Source organism: Vombatus ursinus, unplaced genomic scaffold, assembly GCF_900497805.2.
Source record: "Vombatus ursinus unplaced genomic scaffold, bare-nosed wombat genome assembly UNPS02014807.1, whole genome shotgun sequence".
Lineage (NCBI taxonomy): Eukaryota > Metazoa > Chordata > Mammalia > Diprotodontia > Vombatidae > Vombatus > Vombatus ursinus.
Window position 1 is genome coordinate 22,926,598 of NW_020954585.1, and position 16,028 is coordinate 22,942,625.

At 38.9% G+C, this 16,028-nt stretch overlaps 1 protein-coding gene across 1 annotated transcript in view; it reads right to left on the bottom strand.

Annotated features, from left to right (window-relative positions):
- FLCN (folliculin) overlaps positions 1 to 14,652 on the bottom strand; it is a 28,603-nt gene extending 13,951 nt beyond the window's left edge. The window contains exons 1-8 of the mRNA XM_027874845.1: positions 14,531 to 14,652; positions 13,108 to 13,381; positions 11,748 to 11,894; positions 10,457 to 10,678; positions 6,532 to 6,692; positions 6,188 to 6,279; positions 3,061 to 3,245; positions 836 to 949 (exon numbers count right to left, since the gene is read on the bottom strand). Coding sequence (XP_027730646.1) covers positions 836 to 949; positions 3,061 to 3,245; positions 6,188 to 6,279; positions 6,532 to 6,692; positions 10,457 to 10,678; positions 11,748 to 11,894; positions 13,108 to 13,356 — 1,170 coding nt within the window. The 5' untranslated portion in view covers positions 13,357 to 13,381; positions 14,531 to 14,652. The remainder of the gene's footprint in view (positions 1 to 835; positions 950 to 3,060; positions 3,246 to 6,187; positions 6,280 to 6,531; positions 6,693 to 10,456; positions 10,679 to 11,747; positions 11,895 to 13,107; positions 13,382 to 14,530) is intronic.
- Positions 14,653 to 16,028: the final 1,376 nt, after the last annotated feature.

Below are 16,028 nucleotides of genomic sequence, written 5' to 3' on the forward strand. Positions count from 1 at the left end.
CCTCTGTTCAGACCCAGCTGAAGTCTCTTCTCCTTTGTGAAGTCTTTCCAGAACACTCCAGCCCAAATTTCCAAAGCCCTTGCTATCTGTACCATTCACTTAACACTGATTCATGACAATTCAGTTCAGCAAATAGCTCTTATATTGATGATCTCAGGTCATTATCTATCTCTTATGTTATTTAGCTTTTCCTTTAAGTTTACTTTTCCTTTCCTGTCATCCTGACTAAACTGTCAACTCTTTGAGAGAAGGGACAATGTTATCCTGAGTATTTCTGCACTCTTGTGACAGACACTATTCGTATGTCTACTGATTTAAATGACAACAGTTAGATGTATCTAGATTCAAGTCTCAAATTTATTCTCCATCATCAGATTGCAGAAGGATTTTTTAGGAAAAATTCTATCAGTCTCCTTCTCCTTACAGGAGGAATCTCTCATCCTCCTATTGCTCAATAATCTCCTGAGAAAAAGATCTAGGATGACATTAACCCTTCCTGAGAAAACTGGGAATCACAAGTAGAACCCCTGGAAAGGTTCAGGAAATTGGTAGAAGTGATCAAGTCTATGTTATAGTGATCAACCTTGAAAATCTAGGTTTCTTCCTTTAAAAAAAGAGGTAATCCAAAACACTATGGTTTCTTTTATTTTCAGGATGAGATTATAAAATACAAAACCCATGCCAGTCATATTAATTGCTGAGCTTTTTCAAGATGTTTTCCTATAGGCTATGTGTAGCCTTACTTTTTAAAAAAAAATTATAGACCTAAATTCCTCTGAAAAATATGGAAGAGACTAAATAAAGGGAGATAGAAGAAATTCTGACAAGGTCTTACCCGAAGAACATCAAAAGCTGATTGGACAAGATCCATGTCTTGCCCCTTCCAGATGACCTGGTTTCCCATTAGTACATGCCATGCCAACATACGAAAAGAAGGTGCACCTAAGACCTAAAAAAGAAAGTATAATGCTTACTAGATGATATCAAAATCTTTTCCCCTTCTTCATTAAGTCCATTTTAGCATTCCAGTAACATTCCAATGGGAAGAAGTAGAAAGTCAACTAAACCAGGAGCTTCTAATTTGCTGTGCCATCTTGGATGAGCGATTTTACCTTTCTGTAAGATGGAGATAAGCTATTCTATTCGGACAGTCATGAGAATTAAATGAAATAATATACAAGGTAAGAAAATTTTTGTGTATTGTTTATGTAACCAAACACTTTGTTACACTACAAACATGAAAGTTCTATCCCCAGATAAGTAGCCTTTAAGAAATCACTATATATACAGATAGGAAAAAAAATACATATATGCCTATATATGTGTGTATGTGTGTGTGTGTGTGTATATATATATATATAAAATATATATATAGTAACAGACATAAATGATTGCTTTAAGTTTATAAATGGAGCATAACACTTTCTCTAAACCCTGACCCCCTCCCCCCAAAAAAGATAACAGTATACCTACCAGTCACCTTAGAGACATTAATATAATTGTACTTCAAAAAAATCAGACTTAAAGTAATTTACTGATTTTTTTTTTACATTGCTATTACTTCCCAATGATGTGATGCCTCACCCTACCAGAAAACCTCCCCCTAGAGAACACTCCCTTGTGATGAAGTACAGGTAACAAAACAAACCACCACACTAGCCATGTCTTACAACATACGTCTCACTCTGCATCACCAACTCTCTCCTAAAAGGAAACAAGTTACAGACTTTTATAAGCTGAAGTCCGGGACCACAGAGATCTGGTCCAACTCTCTCCTTTTACAGAGAAGGAACAAAAGATCTGACAAATCAGGGGTTTACCCCACCCAAGTCACACGGCTAGGTAACAGCAGACCTGGGACTAGAATCCAGGTCTCCTGACTCACTGCACAGTATGCTTTCCACTAACATCTCTGGAAAGGCATATCTCTCACAAAATGCAAATAAAGGCCTTTTGATTACGTGTAATTACTCAACCAACCGGAGTAGGCTCACCTGGAGTCAAATGCATGGTGGTGGTTTTGATGAGCACCAGTTCATTTCATGTGCAGGTGGGTGATATTTGGATAAGCCTACTTTTAATCATTAATGAGTTCAGTTACATACAGATGTGGTAACAGACACATATGTGTGCTAGAGGCAGCATGGTGTAGCAAGAAAAGTACTTGAATTGGAAAGACCTGGGTTTAAATCCTACCTCTAACATTAGATGTGTGACCAAGTGCAAGCCAATCTCTCTGAATTTTTGTGCTACAGTTTATGAAACTACTCCCATCAATTCTCTTATCCCTAAAATAGAAACGATACATCAAATACCTACCACAGATTATTGTGACAATCAAATGAAATGAAGCATAAAAAAGATTTTGTTATCCTTAAAGGAATTATACATGCCAGTTATTCTTACAGAAAGGCCCCAGTTACCCTCAACCCTTAAGACTGTTTGCTAACCTTCACTGAGAAAGCAATGTCCCACAGTGCATGGAGCTGGCCTTGAAGCCAAGAAGATCTGGGTTCAAGTCTTGGCTGCCTCTTGCCTGTGTGACCCTGAGCAAGTCACTTAACCTCTCAGTGCTCCAAGTAACTCTCTGACCCTCAGCTGCACAGAGAATGCTGACTTGCCTTGACAGGTATTCCACACATGGGAGAAGATTATACTACTGAAATCACAGGTCTTGTTCCTACATCTAACAGTAATCCCTGCCATTAAGTTCTCTGTTAGATGTGAGAAACATTGCAGGACTAGTCAGAGGACCAGAGTCAGATCTGGGTTCAAGTCACACTCCTTCCTATTAGCTATATGACCACATATGACCATCGCTTGACCTCTAGGAATCTTCAGTTTCCTTACCTATAAAACTTGGAGAGTAAGACCTACACTACAGAAATGTGAAGTACAATTATAATGCCTGGTCCAACTTCTTTTGTGTCCAACACCAATGAGAAAATGAGGGGGCTGAAAGAAGTCACGCTGGATGCACAGGGCAGAGAAATCCCAGCTCTCTCTGGAAGGAGAGACACATTTTCCCCAGGTTTAGAATTAGGGCCCTCTCCTGCCCACCTGTCTCATGTGTCGGAGGGACTTGAAGACGGACAGCTTTCGAGGCAGCCAGCTGCCACAGAGCAAAGAAGGAGTTGTCGGGCATTTGGCTATTTCCCGCCCATCTGTGACTTCAGGCACTGAAAGAGTTCTCTCCTCCTCTTCACCTTCAGAGTTGTCCCAGCCTTCTGATTCTTCCTCTAAGTCTATTAGACAAGACAGCATGGGAAAAGTTGTTTCCTTAAACTGTTCATTCTACAGAGCTAAAGGTCTCAGAACTTTTTTTCATATTGTAATTATAGATTAAAATGATTACAGATCAAAAGTTGTTTCCTTTTAGATCTATATGGCAGCTGAACTGAGACAACAGCTAGCAGATAGATTAGGCTAGTAAAAATAGGTTTTTAAAAATAAATTTTTGATCCTTTGCTTTTAGATCACCTATATCTTCCACTATATTCTTCTTCCAAACCCATCCCAAAGAGCCATCCTTAATAACAAAGAATTTCTGAAAAAGAGGAAGGAAAAAAGCAGGTTCAGCAAAATGAATCAACACAAAAAAAAAATTCTGACATTGGTTCCACACCCCCATGGTGCCCCCACACTTCTGCAAAGAAGTACAAAGGAGTCTTCTCATGTGTCCTTTGGGACCAAGCTCTATCATTATAATTTTGCAGCATTCAGTTGTGGTTGTTTTATTGCTATTTCTGTTCTTTCTGTTCATGCTATTGTAATCAGTGTGCATGTTATGTTCCCATTTCTGCTTATTTTGCTCTGCATCAGTTTATATAAGTTTGTCCATGCTTCTCTGTACTCCTCATATTCATTATTTGTTACAGCACTGTGATTACACTCATGTACCACAAGTGGTTTAGCTTTTTCTCAACTGATGAGCTTCTAACTTTGTTTTCAGTTCTTTGCTGCCACAAAAAAGTTTTCTGTAATAAATATTCTGGTGGGGGCAGCTAGGTGGTGCAGTGGATAGAGCACCGGCTCTGGATTCAGGAGGACCTGAGTTCAAATCCGGCCTCGGACACATAATGCCTACTAGCTGTGTGACCCTGGGCAAGTCACTTAACCCCATTGCCTAGCCAAAAATTTTTTTTAAAAATGAAAAAAAAGAAATAAATATTCTGGTGTATATGGAGTCTTTCTTTTTGTCACTGACCTCCTTTTATATAACAGTGGAAATCTCTGGGTCAAAGGCTAGGGATATTTTGTTCACTTTCTTTGCCTAATTCAAAATTACTTTCCACAATGGTTGGACCAATTCGCAACTCCACCAGTACAGTTCTATGCCTGTCTTCCACAACATCTCTAACTACTGACTATTTCCATCTGCCAATTTACTAGGTGTATGGTGAAACCTCAGAGTTTATCAAACACTAGGTTACTGAGTTCATTTTTCTCCCCTGATTCTTCCCTGTCTAGTTGGTTTTATTTTTAACCTGTACCAAATGTTTTTTGATGATTACTGCTTTATCACAATCAGCTCAGGAGACTTAAATTATCTTTTTTGTTTGTTTGTTTGTTTTGGTGAGGCAATTGGGGTTAAGTGACTTGGCCAGTCACATCGCTAGTGAGTGTTATGTGTCTGAGGCCGGATTTAAACTCAGGTCCTCCTGACTCCAAGGCTGGTTCTCTATCCTCTGCACCACTGCCCCAACTTAATTATCTTTTACCAAAGGAAGGTCAGTGTATGGGAAGAATGGGCTCAAATGCAGAATACATGGTATTGAGGCACATGTGTAAGGAACAGTGTGGTAAAGCGGTCACCCACAACTTCTACTACATCCTTTCTCCCTTCCTGGAGCCCTAGATGTGGCTGCTAGGCTGGGCTGGACAGGTCACTCAGCTGCTAGGCTGGGCTGGCTCCTGGGGATTGGTTTGTATCCATTTGTTCTTACCTGATAGGAGCATGATGACAGATGTGGAAAGGGTGCTGACTAGGTTAAGGATTATAGTTATCCAAGGTTACCTTGTCAGGGTTCTTTTTTCTTTTTGCCCTGTGGATTCGGCTTTGATTGTTCTTTATCTGGAGCATATTTCACATTTTTTTTTTGGCAAGGGAGAATGTTCTGAGAGTAAATAGGGAATGGAGAAAATGTCTAATCCACCAACTTGTTGGCCGTCTGACATGGGAGACTCTCTTTAAGCATATTTAACTTTGAACCTATTATATCAAAATCTGGTCAACAGAGCATGGACAAAAAGCTATAATAGACCACTTACACAAAAGATTTTAAGACTCTCTTAGGAAGTTTGGGGTGTTGGTCTCTGTAAAAAGTAGACTCAAATTAAGCAGACTAAAAGATTGAATTGTGATGATAAACCCAATAACTCTTAATTTCTTGCTTTTTTTTAAAAGTCTCTATTATGAACTTGACAAATATTTCCATATACAAAGAAAAAAAGACTATGTGAAATTTTGACTTTCATGTATAGCTTTTTAAGTATATAGCAAATTCAATATGTTGGTTTCAAAGATGTTCTGCTGGTTTGTCTCCCTCTGAACTTCCTTCAGTTTTCTTCTGTATATTTTTTAAAAGTTTCTTTGAAACTGTTTTCTTTTTGGTTACATCTTAACCAGTGGTTTCTGTATCCCTATCTAATACTGTATTCTAATTCATTTATTCCATCAAGTTCTCCACTACAGGTTCTTAAACTTTTCTCCCTTCCACTTGGTTTTAATCCACCTGAATTCAACCACATCTGAGTCATTTACTTCTGACATCATCTACTCCACCAACAATCAAATAATCACCAATAGAAGACTTGACTAAGTTTCTAACACATTAAACATTTAGGTTCAAATTTCAAACCTTTAGCTCCCAATCCAGCAGAGAGTAGGAGACCTACCTACAAAGGTTAAGTGCTTAGCCAAAAGAAACAGGGAAAAGAAGATGAAGAGTTCGTTTCACTCTATACTTTCCATAGATGGACATGAGTAGCAAAAGACTCCCACCCCAGCTAGAGAAAACATTTCTTTATGCAAGCTCCAAAGAAGTAAAAGTAGAAACTTGTTCACAAAGGGTAAGATTTAAGTACACACAGTAATATTCTCAGTGTCACAGTAAGATGGCTCCAAAGTACACCCTAGAAAGAGCCCTTTCCTAAATTTAGCTAACAACCACAAAGGCTCACTTACCAGCAAGTTTTTCCATCTGAACCAATGTGTCCTCTGTGGGTGCTCCCTCTAGGAGTTTCTCAGTCAATCTACTGCCACAAGCTTTCAGGAGCCTATAGAAAAGGAAAAAGACTAATTTCCACCAATTAATTCTACTTAACTTGTGTTTTTATAGTGCTCAATTTACAAATGTTACAGAACTCAGCCAGTGTCAAATAAGCAAGGAGTCACCCATTTGAGAGTCACCACATTCCTTAATATATCATCAAAACCAAATTTCACGATGGATACTGACATAATAAAAATACCAGTAGGCTCATTATTTTAATGGGAGCAGTAAGGCCTTTTCATCAAAGGATCATTACCAAGCAAAGGAGGTATGCAAACATGCCCACAAATTTTCATCACTTGTCAATGATGTGAGGGAACGGGCTGCATTGCCATTCCGCTGGTGTAAGAACGGAGTAAAAGCTGTGTTCATTCGCTGGGCACGTTGTGGACAGCCATACTGTTCTGCCTCAAACACCTAAGGATACAAAAATACTGTTTACCAAACTAAAAAAAAACAGCTCTGGCTCAGTTCAAATCTCATTTATTCTATGAAGCCTCTTCTGGTTGATTTTGTCTAGACTTTTATCTCCCTGTTTGAACACCTATTATACTTACATAGTTAATACCATACAGCTCAGCATTTATTTGTCCTCTGTTTTTTTCTCTAATATGTATTATTTTGCATCCTAGATCCCATCCCATCCTGTCCTTTCCAACAGACTGTATCTAATATCCTCCCCACTTTCTCTCTAATCTTCAATGTCTCCTTATCTACTGGTTCCTTCCCTGTAGCCAACAAACATGCACAAGTCTTTTTCATCCTTAAAAACAAAAACAAAAAAAGCTTCATCAAGAAATGCAAATCAAAACAATCTTGAGGCTTCCCTCCAGCCAACTGACAGAGAGGGCAAAATATTAGAATAGTTAACATTGGAGAAGCCACGGAAAGACAGACACTGCTGCACTGCTGGAGTCGTGAATTGGTCCAACCACTGTGGAAAGCAATTCTAAATTTGGCAAAGAAAGTGAAGAAAATGTCCACAGCCTTTGACCCAGAGATTTCATTGCTAGGCATATTTTAAAAGAGGTTAATGACAAAAATAAAAGCCCCATATACACCAAAATATTTGTGATAGCAGCCTTTTTTAAGATAGCAAAGAACTAAAAACAAGGTAGATGCCTTTCAATTGAGAAATGACTAGAATATTACTGTGCTGTAATAAATGATGAAGATAAGTACAGAAAATCATAAAAAGATTTATGAACTGTAGCACAGTAGATTAAGCAGAACTGGGAATACAGTATACACGTGGATTACAACAATGTAAATGGAAAGAACAAAGCACCTAGCTGGTGCAATGGATAGAATGCCAAGCCTGCAGTCAGGAAGACTCCTCTTCCTGAATTCAAATCTGGCATCAGACACTTTCTAGCTGTGTGGCCCTGGGCATTCACTTAACCCTGTGTGCCTCAGTTTCCTCATCTGTAAAATGAGCTGGAGAAGGAAATGGCAAACCACTCCTGTATCTCTGCCAAGAAAACCCCAAATGGGGTCACAAAGGATCAGACACGCCTGAAAAATGACCGAATAATATGAAAATAGCAACAAAAGAACCAAAGCTAATCGCTGTAAAATTATAATGAAAAAAAAAATACAAAGTGCACAGCAGAGAACAAAAGAAAACTTAGAAAGGAGCACAAAAAAGCAGGGAAAATGATATGCAGTATTTATTACATAGTTTTAAAAAAAGTAAACGGTAAAATGGAAATTCATGGTTTTATACTGAATCCTCTCTTAATGTTGTGCTTTATATGTGGAAGTGTTCTTTTTTTTGGTCTTTTTGTATTCAAGTTCAAAATGAATAAAAAATTTTTAAAAATTATAATGACTGTGCCTGGCCCCAAAGGAGAAAAATGAGAAGACCCCTTTGTAGTTCTTTGCAGAAGCGGTAGCCCATACATGAGAAATAATGCATACAACATCAAACTTTTTCAGCATATATGTTAGTTTTGCAGAACTTTTTCTTTCTTCCTCTTCTTTTATTCTTTATCATAATGGACATGAGATGGGACTAGAGGAAGACTACAGTGGAAAACATAAGTGATATAAGAGCAAAAGATAGCAACAAATGTAAAAAGCAAACAAAAAAAACCCAAAACCTTCACTAGCTCCTACTATTTCCAGCAGCTATCATCCTATATCTCTTTTCCTCTTCCAGCTTCTTGTTGAAAAAACCATCTATATGCACTGCCTTTCCTTCTCTACACCCTCTGCAGTCTGGCTTCTAATGTCAACATTCAAATGAAACAGCTCTCTCCAAAGTTACCAACTCATTTCTGAATTGTCAAATCTCATGGCTTTTCTCAATCATCCTTCTTGACCCCTCTGGAACATTTGATACTGTTGACCACCTTCTCCTCCTAGATACTCTCTTTTCTGGATTTTCATGGTGACATCCTCCAGCTTTTCCTCCTGTCTATCTGACTGTTTTCTCAGTCACCTTGGCGAAATCATCATCCTTGACATACCCACTAACTGTAGGTTTCCCTAAGGCTGTCCTGGATGCTTTCCTCTTTCCTCTCTATACTCTTACTTGGTGACCTCATCAGTTTCCATGGGTTCAATGATCATTTCCACGACGATGACTGCCAGATGTGTATATGCGGCTTTAGTCTCTCTCTTGAGCCCCACTCCTACATCACCAGCTGCTTATTTTGGCTGTCCCAAAAGCATCTCAAACTCAACATGTCCAAAACAGAACTCATTATCTTTTCCCCAGATTCCACCTCTCTTCCAAATTTCCCTGTTTCTGTTGAGGTTACCACCATCTCTGTCACCAAGGTTCTCAACTTTGGTATCTTCTTCACTCTCATTCATTCCACATACCTACTCCGTTGCCAAACCTTGTTGTTTCTTTCTCCACAACTTCTCTTGCATATACATCCTTTCAACTCACAAAGCTAATTAGCTAATTCTAATTCACCTCTTGCTTAGACAACTGTAGAAATGTCCTATTTGATGTTCCTGTCTCATGTCCTTCCCTACTCTAATCCATATTCCCACAAAGCTGCAAAAGTGATTTTCCTAAAGTTCCAGCCTGACCATGTTTTGTTGTTAATTGTTTCAGTCATATCTGACTCTTTGTGACCCCATTTGGAGTTTTCTTGGCAGAGATACTGGAGTGGTTTGCCATTTCCTTCTCCAACTCACTTTACAGATGCGGAAACTGAGGCAAACCGGGTTAAGTGACTTGGCCAGGGTCACACAGCTGGTAAGTGTCTGAGGCTGGATTTGAACCAGGAAGAGGAGTCTTCTGACTCTTTGCCACCGAGCTGTGCCTGACCATGTTTCTTCTACTCAACAAACTCCAATAGTCCCTATCACCTTTACAATCCATATGAACTCCTTCACTTGGCACTGAAAGTTCTTTACAACTTTGCTCCTTCCTAGATTTTCAGCTTTATTACACATTTACTCCCTACCACACACTCTACAATTCATCCAAACGAGCCTTTTTGCTATTCCTAACACATGACGCTTCATCTCTTGGCCGTGACTTTGTACGGCCCTCTCCCATGTGTGAAATGTACACCCTCTTCACTTCCACTGCTAGAAGCCCTGGTTTCTTTTAAGACTCAGTTCAAATGCCCCTTTTTACACAGGGTCTTACTGGTTCCCCAAGCAGTCAGTGCCCCCCACCAAGGCCATCATGTATTCTGTATATACTTCTCCATGTGCATGCCATGTCCCTTGATATGATGCAAGCTCCCAGAGGAGAGAGGGGGAAGAAAGGTTTCACTTTCAGTTTTGTATCCTCATAACTAGTACTATGCCTGACACAGAAGGTGTTTTAACAAATGTTTGCAGGCTGGTTGATCGAATACTCTTCTGTATCCCCACACAGGGCCTAAAACAGTTGTTATATTGAAACATTTGACAGATTTAGAAGCCAAAGGAAAAAAAGGTAATGAAAATGCTACTTAGTTTCCCCAAAAGTAACAGAAACCAAATACAAGTTCCTTTGAAGTTCTTCTATGTATAATAAAAACAACCTCTGAAGCTACCTAAGAAAGGACCACTTCTTAATGTCTCTCATACATCATCATTAGCATTAGTGTTTTGACTTAAGCACACAACGAGGCATCTCCATGCCCTGCCTCCCTTAAGTTTTGGCCATGCAGTATTTAACATATCCTTTCCCAGACCAAACAGCATGCATCCTCATCTCTCTAACCCACCTTCAGTGCTTTGCCCTGAAGTTCATCAATGATCCCTCGAATCTTCTCCAGCAGGAAGGGCCAGGAGTTGATGAGATAAATCCGGTCCATCATGATAGCAATGATGCTATACCAGCGCTGGAAACCTCGGGCCAGACTGTCTTTGATGAAAAAAGTGTGGCTGAACACAAAACCATGTTGCTCATCTCCAAAGAAAATGGGGCCTTCACGACCAGGACAGACCTGATAGAGACCACAACTATGTCTGAGTCAATTAATCTTCTTGCTTTAGAAATATATAAAATGTAGTAGTAATATATTGAAAAATAAATGACAACCTTTCACATTTGTATAAGCTAACAATAAACTAAGTCCACGGGCAGTAATGAAGGGAAAAACAAGCAAAAACCAAATTCATTAGGGTAGATGACTAGGCTGAAGGCCAAGCAATCCTTCACATTTTCTTTATGAGCAATATATAGGTCTTCCAATTTTTAACTCCAATGACCACTAAGCTAGTTAGTTATTTTCCCCAGCCTGAGCCATTGGTTATCTGTATACAAATGCAGTTTACATGCAATCTATGCAGAATTTAGAAACAGAGAAATCTCAGCCTTCTGGAACTTTCAGAAATTGGGAGTAAAGCAAAATAAAGCTGACAGGCAGCCAAGAGAGATGCCAGAAAATTCACATACTTTTTCTTAAGAAAGCCTCTCAGGGTTTTACTTAAAGCCTATTTATTTTTACTTTACACACAGTTCTAAACAAACACAGATTAGAAACAATCAGAAAGGCAAGAGGGAGATAGGAGAAGACGGTAAATCAGCTGGTCCAAGTGGCACACTAACAGTTGAAAAGGAGAGAGAAGACAAAATAAATATTTAAAAACCCAACATACACAAGATCTCAAAAATGCAAGCGCCTACAGACTTTTAGAGTAGGGGCAAAAATCCCCACCCTTCAATAGCACCTGAAAGCAACGAAGTACTAGAATTAATACTTATAATTATCACTTTGAGTCATTAAGAAGTTAAATTTCGTTCTGTTTTCTTTAAGAAATCTTTCTTGGATACTTAAGAGTGACAAACATTAACAATCTGAAAATCTAAATTATCCAGAATGACTTATTCCCACACAGTCAAGATATTACTGTACTCTTTGCTCCCTTGCAACTCAAAAATCTCTGCTGATAAGTTTACTTTTTCTTCCTCCAACCTACAAATACAACAGGATTTAGCAATGACTGATGTAATAAAGATGCATCATTACTTGGAGTAGAAATGAAATTCTTCAACAGGTTTTCCTCTCTTACCTCACAACTCAAGCTTCGAACACAGGCCTGGCGAACAATACTGAAGAGTTGTGGATGATTTGGGTGCTGATGACTAACATATTTTATTGAGGTTTCTTTGTCATGGCTGATGTACCCAGGATGGCCTGCTGCAAGTGATCGACAGCCCTAACCCAGACAAGGGAAGAGAAGGTAGAATTGATCAAAAAGCAAGAATAAAGTCATTTTCCCCCACATACAAGTCACAATAACTTGTTCATATTTTCCATAAAAATAACCTCTTATCTAGGGGATCCTTTTATTTATGCACTTCAAAATTCACAAATGCTTTATTTATAAGACTCTGTTTCATGAATGGGAAAAAAAGGGAGACACCCAGGACTCAGGGACTTTACTAAGGTCACAAAACAAATTAATGACGGAATGAAGACTCTCTTAATTCCCCAGTCAGACCACCATGTGTTTGGTATTAATAAGAATAATTATTAAGTATCTGGTGTCATCTGAATCTTAGATTAGTGATTCTCAAGTTATGTGGCCTCTGTAAATTTAAGCAAGGTAAGCCTGGTATGAAGGGTAATGGAATGTGAGGAAAAAACTACAGATTTGGAAATTCTTGATCTTTGTACATTACATAGTAGTGACCATGAGCCAAGTCCAACATATATATGATCAGTGAGGCTTAGGAGGTAAGAACCAGGCCTGTTTATTGTTCATTAGTTTATTTCCAAATAAAGTTCTCTTAGAATCCAACAACAAACAAGAGGGCCTCTAGCCAAGGAGAATAAGGAAAAAACAAAATAAAACACAAAGTCGAGGACAGATACGAAGGTAAGGGCTGGGAGACAATTGAAACAAAATAAAACAGGAAATAACTGCAATATAAAGACTGTGGGTTAACAACTATTTGTTGGAGAAGAAGAGGTAAAGAAGAGTAACATAAAAGTAAAGTAACAAGGGAGCAAAAAAAAGACAAAATTTGTCAAGAAATATTGCCCACAGAGATAAATCTTCAAAAAGTTTATCAGTCTGTTTCTAATAACAAATGGTAAACTACAAAAGTGGAAAGTTAACATCAATCATGATCACTTTTTATTACTTGATAGGGGCAGATCTTGAGATGCATCTGTGTCAAAATGAAATATTAATAAAAGTTTAAAATGTATGAGCTTTCAGAAATAGTTAACTGACAAGTCATCAAGAATAATTTTTATCTATATAGTACAGAATGATCTTACATATCACTATAACTTCTAAGTCTGTAACTGACCATAAATTCTAGTTTACTGTTCAAATAACAGAAATGGGATAGGGTATGACCTAAAAGAATGCTACATACCTGCAGAATGTAGAACTTTTTTAAGAACCTAAGGACACCCACCTCGCACATGTCTGATTTCTTTGGCCCTGGGCTGCTGGATTCAGCACTGGCCCCTTCTGCTGGGCTATGAGAGCGAATTCTACTGCTCATTTGGATGCCACCTTCCTCCTCTTCAGCCTGTTCTCCCTGCCCAGGGCTATCTCCATTTCCAGCCCCCTGGGGAAGAGGAGAGTGTAGAACTTCTGTACAGAAGAGGGTTCGAGGGCCATGGAGTTCACAAAAATGACAAAGAGCAACAATAGCATTCATGGTTCTACTCAAACTGGCAACTGTCCTGCAAACCAAAAGGGAAGGGGAAAAATGCACCATTAGATTACCAGTATTCATTCAATTAATATTTTCTAAGTACTTAACTAATATAAATAGCTGACATTTATAGAGTCCTGTACTGAAGTTTGCAATGTACTCAACATACATTATGTCACTTGAGCCTTAAAATAAACTCTGTCTCCCAAGTATTCTTTGTTTTAGGTCAGTCATGGGGTTTCTTCAGTGCAGGGAGCTGCTGGTGAGACACTTCTGTCAATGCATCTTCCCTGAAATTTAAGAGTCTCAGAAAGGTGCCTAGGGAACTGAGATAATAAGGGACTTGCCCAGGTCACACAGCCACTCTGTGTCAGAGATGGGTCTAGAATCCAGGGCTTCCTGACTCCTGGGTCAACTCTACCCCCTACACAACATTCTTTGTAAACCATAAAACATCACATAAATATGAGTCAAAACTATGAACAAGACCTGTATCCTGACCTCCAAGAACTTAAGCTCCAGTGAGGGAGATAAATTATATACACATATAATGGCCTCTAAATGCAAGCTGGACTTTTTATTCTTCCAACAAACATTTACTCAACCCCTGTTATGGGCAGCATGCTGTGAGACACAAAGATCAGAAAGGCAGAGGCCTTGCCCTCAAGGAGCTTACCCTCTTGTAAATTCCTTGAGGTAAGGTCTTGAATATGAATAGGCTACAGACCAGCAGAGATTAATGGGGCAGACAATCCTGGTGGAGTGAACGGTGAGAGCAAAGATACAGTAACAAGAAAGCAGTCTGGGGAGCAGGTTAGGATGGTAGCAGTAGTAGAAAGAGATGAGACTAATACAAGACGAAGAATCGACAGGATTCAGCAGATTAGAGGTGAGCTTTCAGCCTTTATGACTAGGAGACACTATTAGAATAGCGATGTCAAAAGGAGAAGCCAGAGTGTGGAGAGGAGGAGCTTGATCTCATTTTACCAAAGCAAAGTCAGGGTGGGTGGAATCAAACATGAACACAGGTAGGAGAATTCACTTAGGAGAAGAGAGATTCCACTTCCTCTCAGACTGAAGGGAAGGAGAAGAGAAAAATAGAAAGTCTACTCCACCATGAAATCTGACAAGTTTCTCCTGGAGTCTTTCTCCTGCTCAGTAAGTTATCAACACCAACCTCTCTCATCACCAGAACGGGACTTTTGGCTCCACATAGGTCAGAGTGCACAAATTCAGTTCATTTCCAAATCATCCTGCATTGGCAAATGCACACGTGGTAACACAGTGGTAAGATGTTCCACATTCTAGAGACAAATTAAAAAAAAACAAACCAATATTAATTCCCAAAGTAAGAATTTCAAAGCATAAAGACAAGAAAATTGTTTCTAGATGACTACAAATGAAAATGCACTGAGGGAGATTCATAATAATGGATAGGATGAGGCTAGCACCTACATGCACCTTACTTACCATATTTGTTAGCATGCAGAAAGTGGTTAATGAGTTAGGTGCAGGTGTGGGAAACCTTCAGCCTCAAGGCCATATGTGGCCCTCTAGGTCCTCAAGTGCAGCCCTTTGACTGAATCTAGACTTCACAGAACAAATCGCCTTAATAAAAGGATTTATTCTTAAAACTTGGACTCAGTCAAAAGGCCACACCCAAGGACCTAGAAGGCCACATGTGGCCTGCAGGCCACCCCTGGGGCCTATAAAGCAAACAATTGCTGAATGGTTCTTCTTTTTCTCTGTTAGCTGTAAAAGAGAAGCAAAGGAATACTCTACTTTCTGTCTCCTTTTCCTTGAAATACAAGTGCTGCTTGGGTACCATTTATTTACAATGCTCTGTGAACCACCACCTGAAGAATGAAGGTCACCATTACTACACAAAAAGGGGATTAAATAGACTGCATCTCCAAAAACTATGACTAAAATCCAAAACAAAAACCATAAATTGTTCCAAAGGGGAGGCTGGCCATTGGCAGCATCGTCAAAACTATTTCCCAGCTCCAAAGTCAAAGCTGAAATTAGCCCACCCTAAAGTTTAAGACAAGTACTTCTAACCAATAATACTGGCTAAAAGCTAAAATGTATATAGCATCTTGAGGTTTGCAAAGCACTTTGCTGATATTATCACATTTGATACTCACAGGAACCCTGGGATACTGTAGGTGCTATTATTATCCTCATTTTACAGATGAAGAAAACTAAGGCAGAGAGAGATTAAGCCACTTGCCCAGGATCACAACTAGTAAGTATCTGAGGCTGGATTTGACCTCAGGTCTTCTGGACTCCAAGCCCAGCCCTCTAGCCACTGTACCATCCATCTGCCTAATTAAGGGTCAATAAACCCAAAGAAATGTTCTGATCACTAACACGTTTGCCTCTGCCATTTTATATATACATTATATATGTATATATGTATGTATGAGAAATAGATACATATGCATGAGATATAGATATATGTATATATACATAAATACACACACCACCTAAATGTTGCAAGGCATTATTTATTATTACAATGCAAATGTGGCCAAAACTATTTACTACTGGTAATATGGAGCTTGTGCTTTTTTCCCCCTTATTTCTACTTGAAGTTAAATGGAGAAACAAAAATTTTTCTCTTGACTTTTTCCAAAAGAGAGACTACATCTCTAAAGATGTAGTCTCAGTCT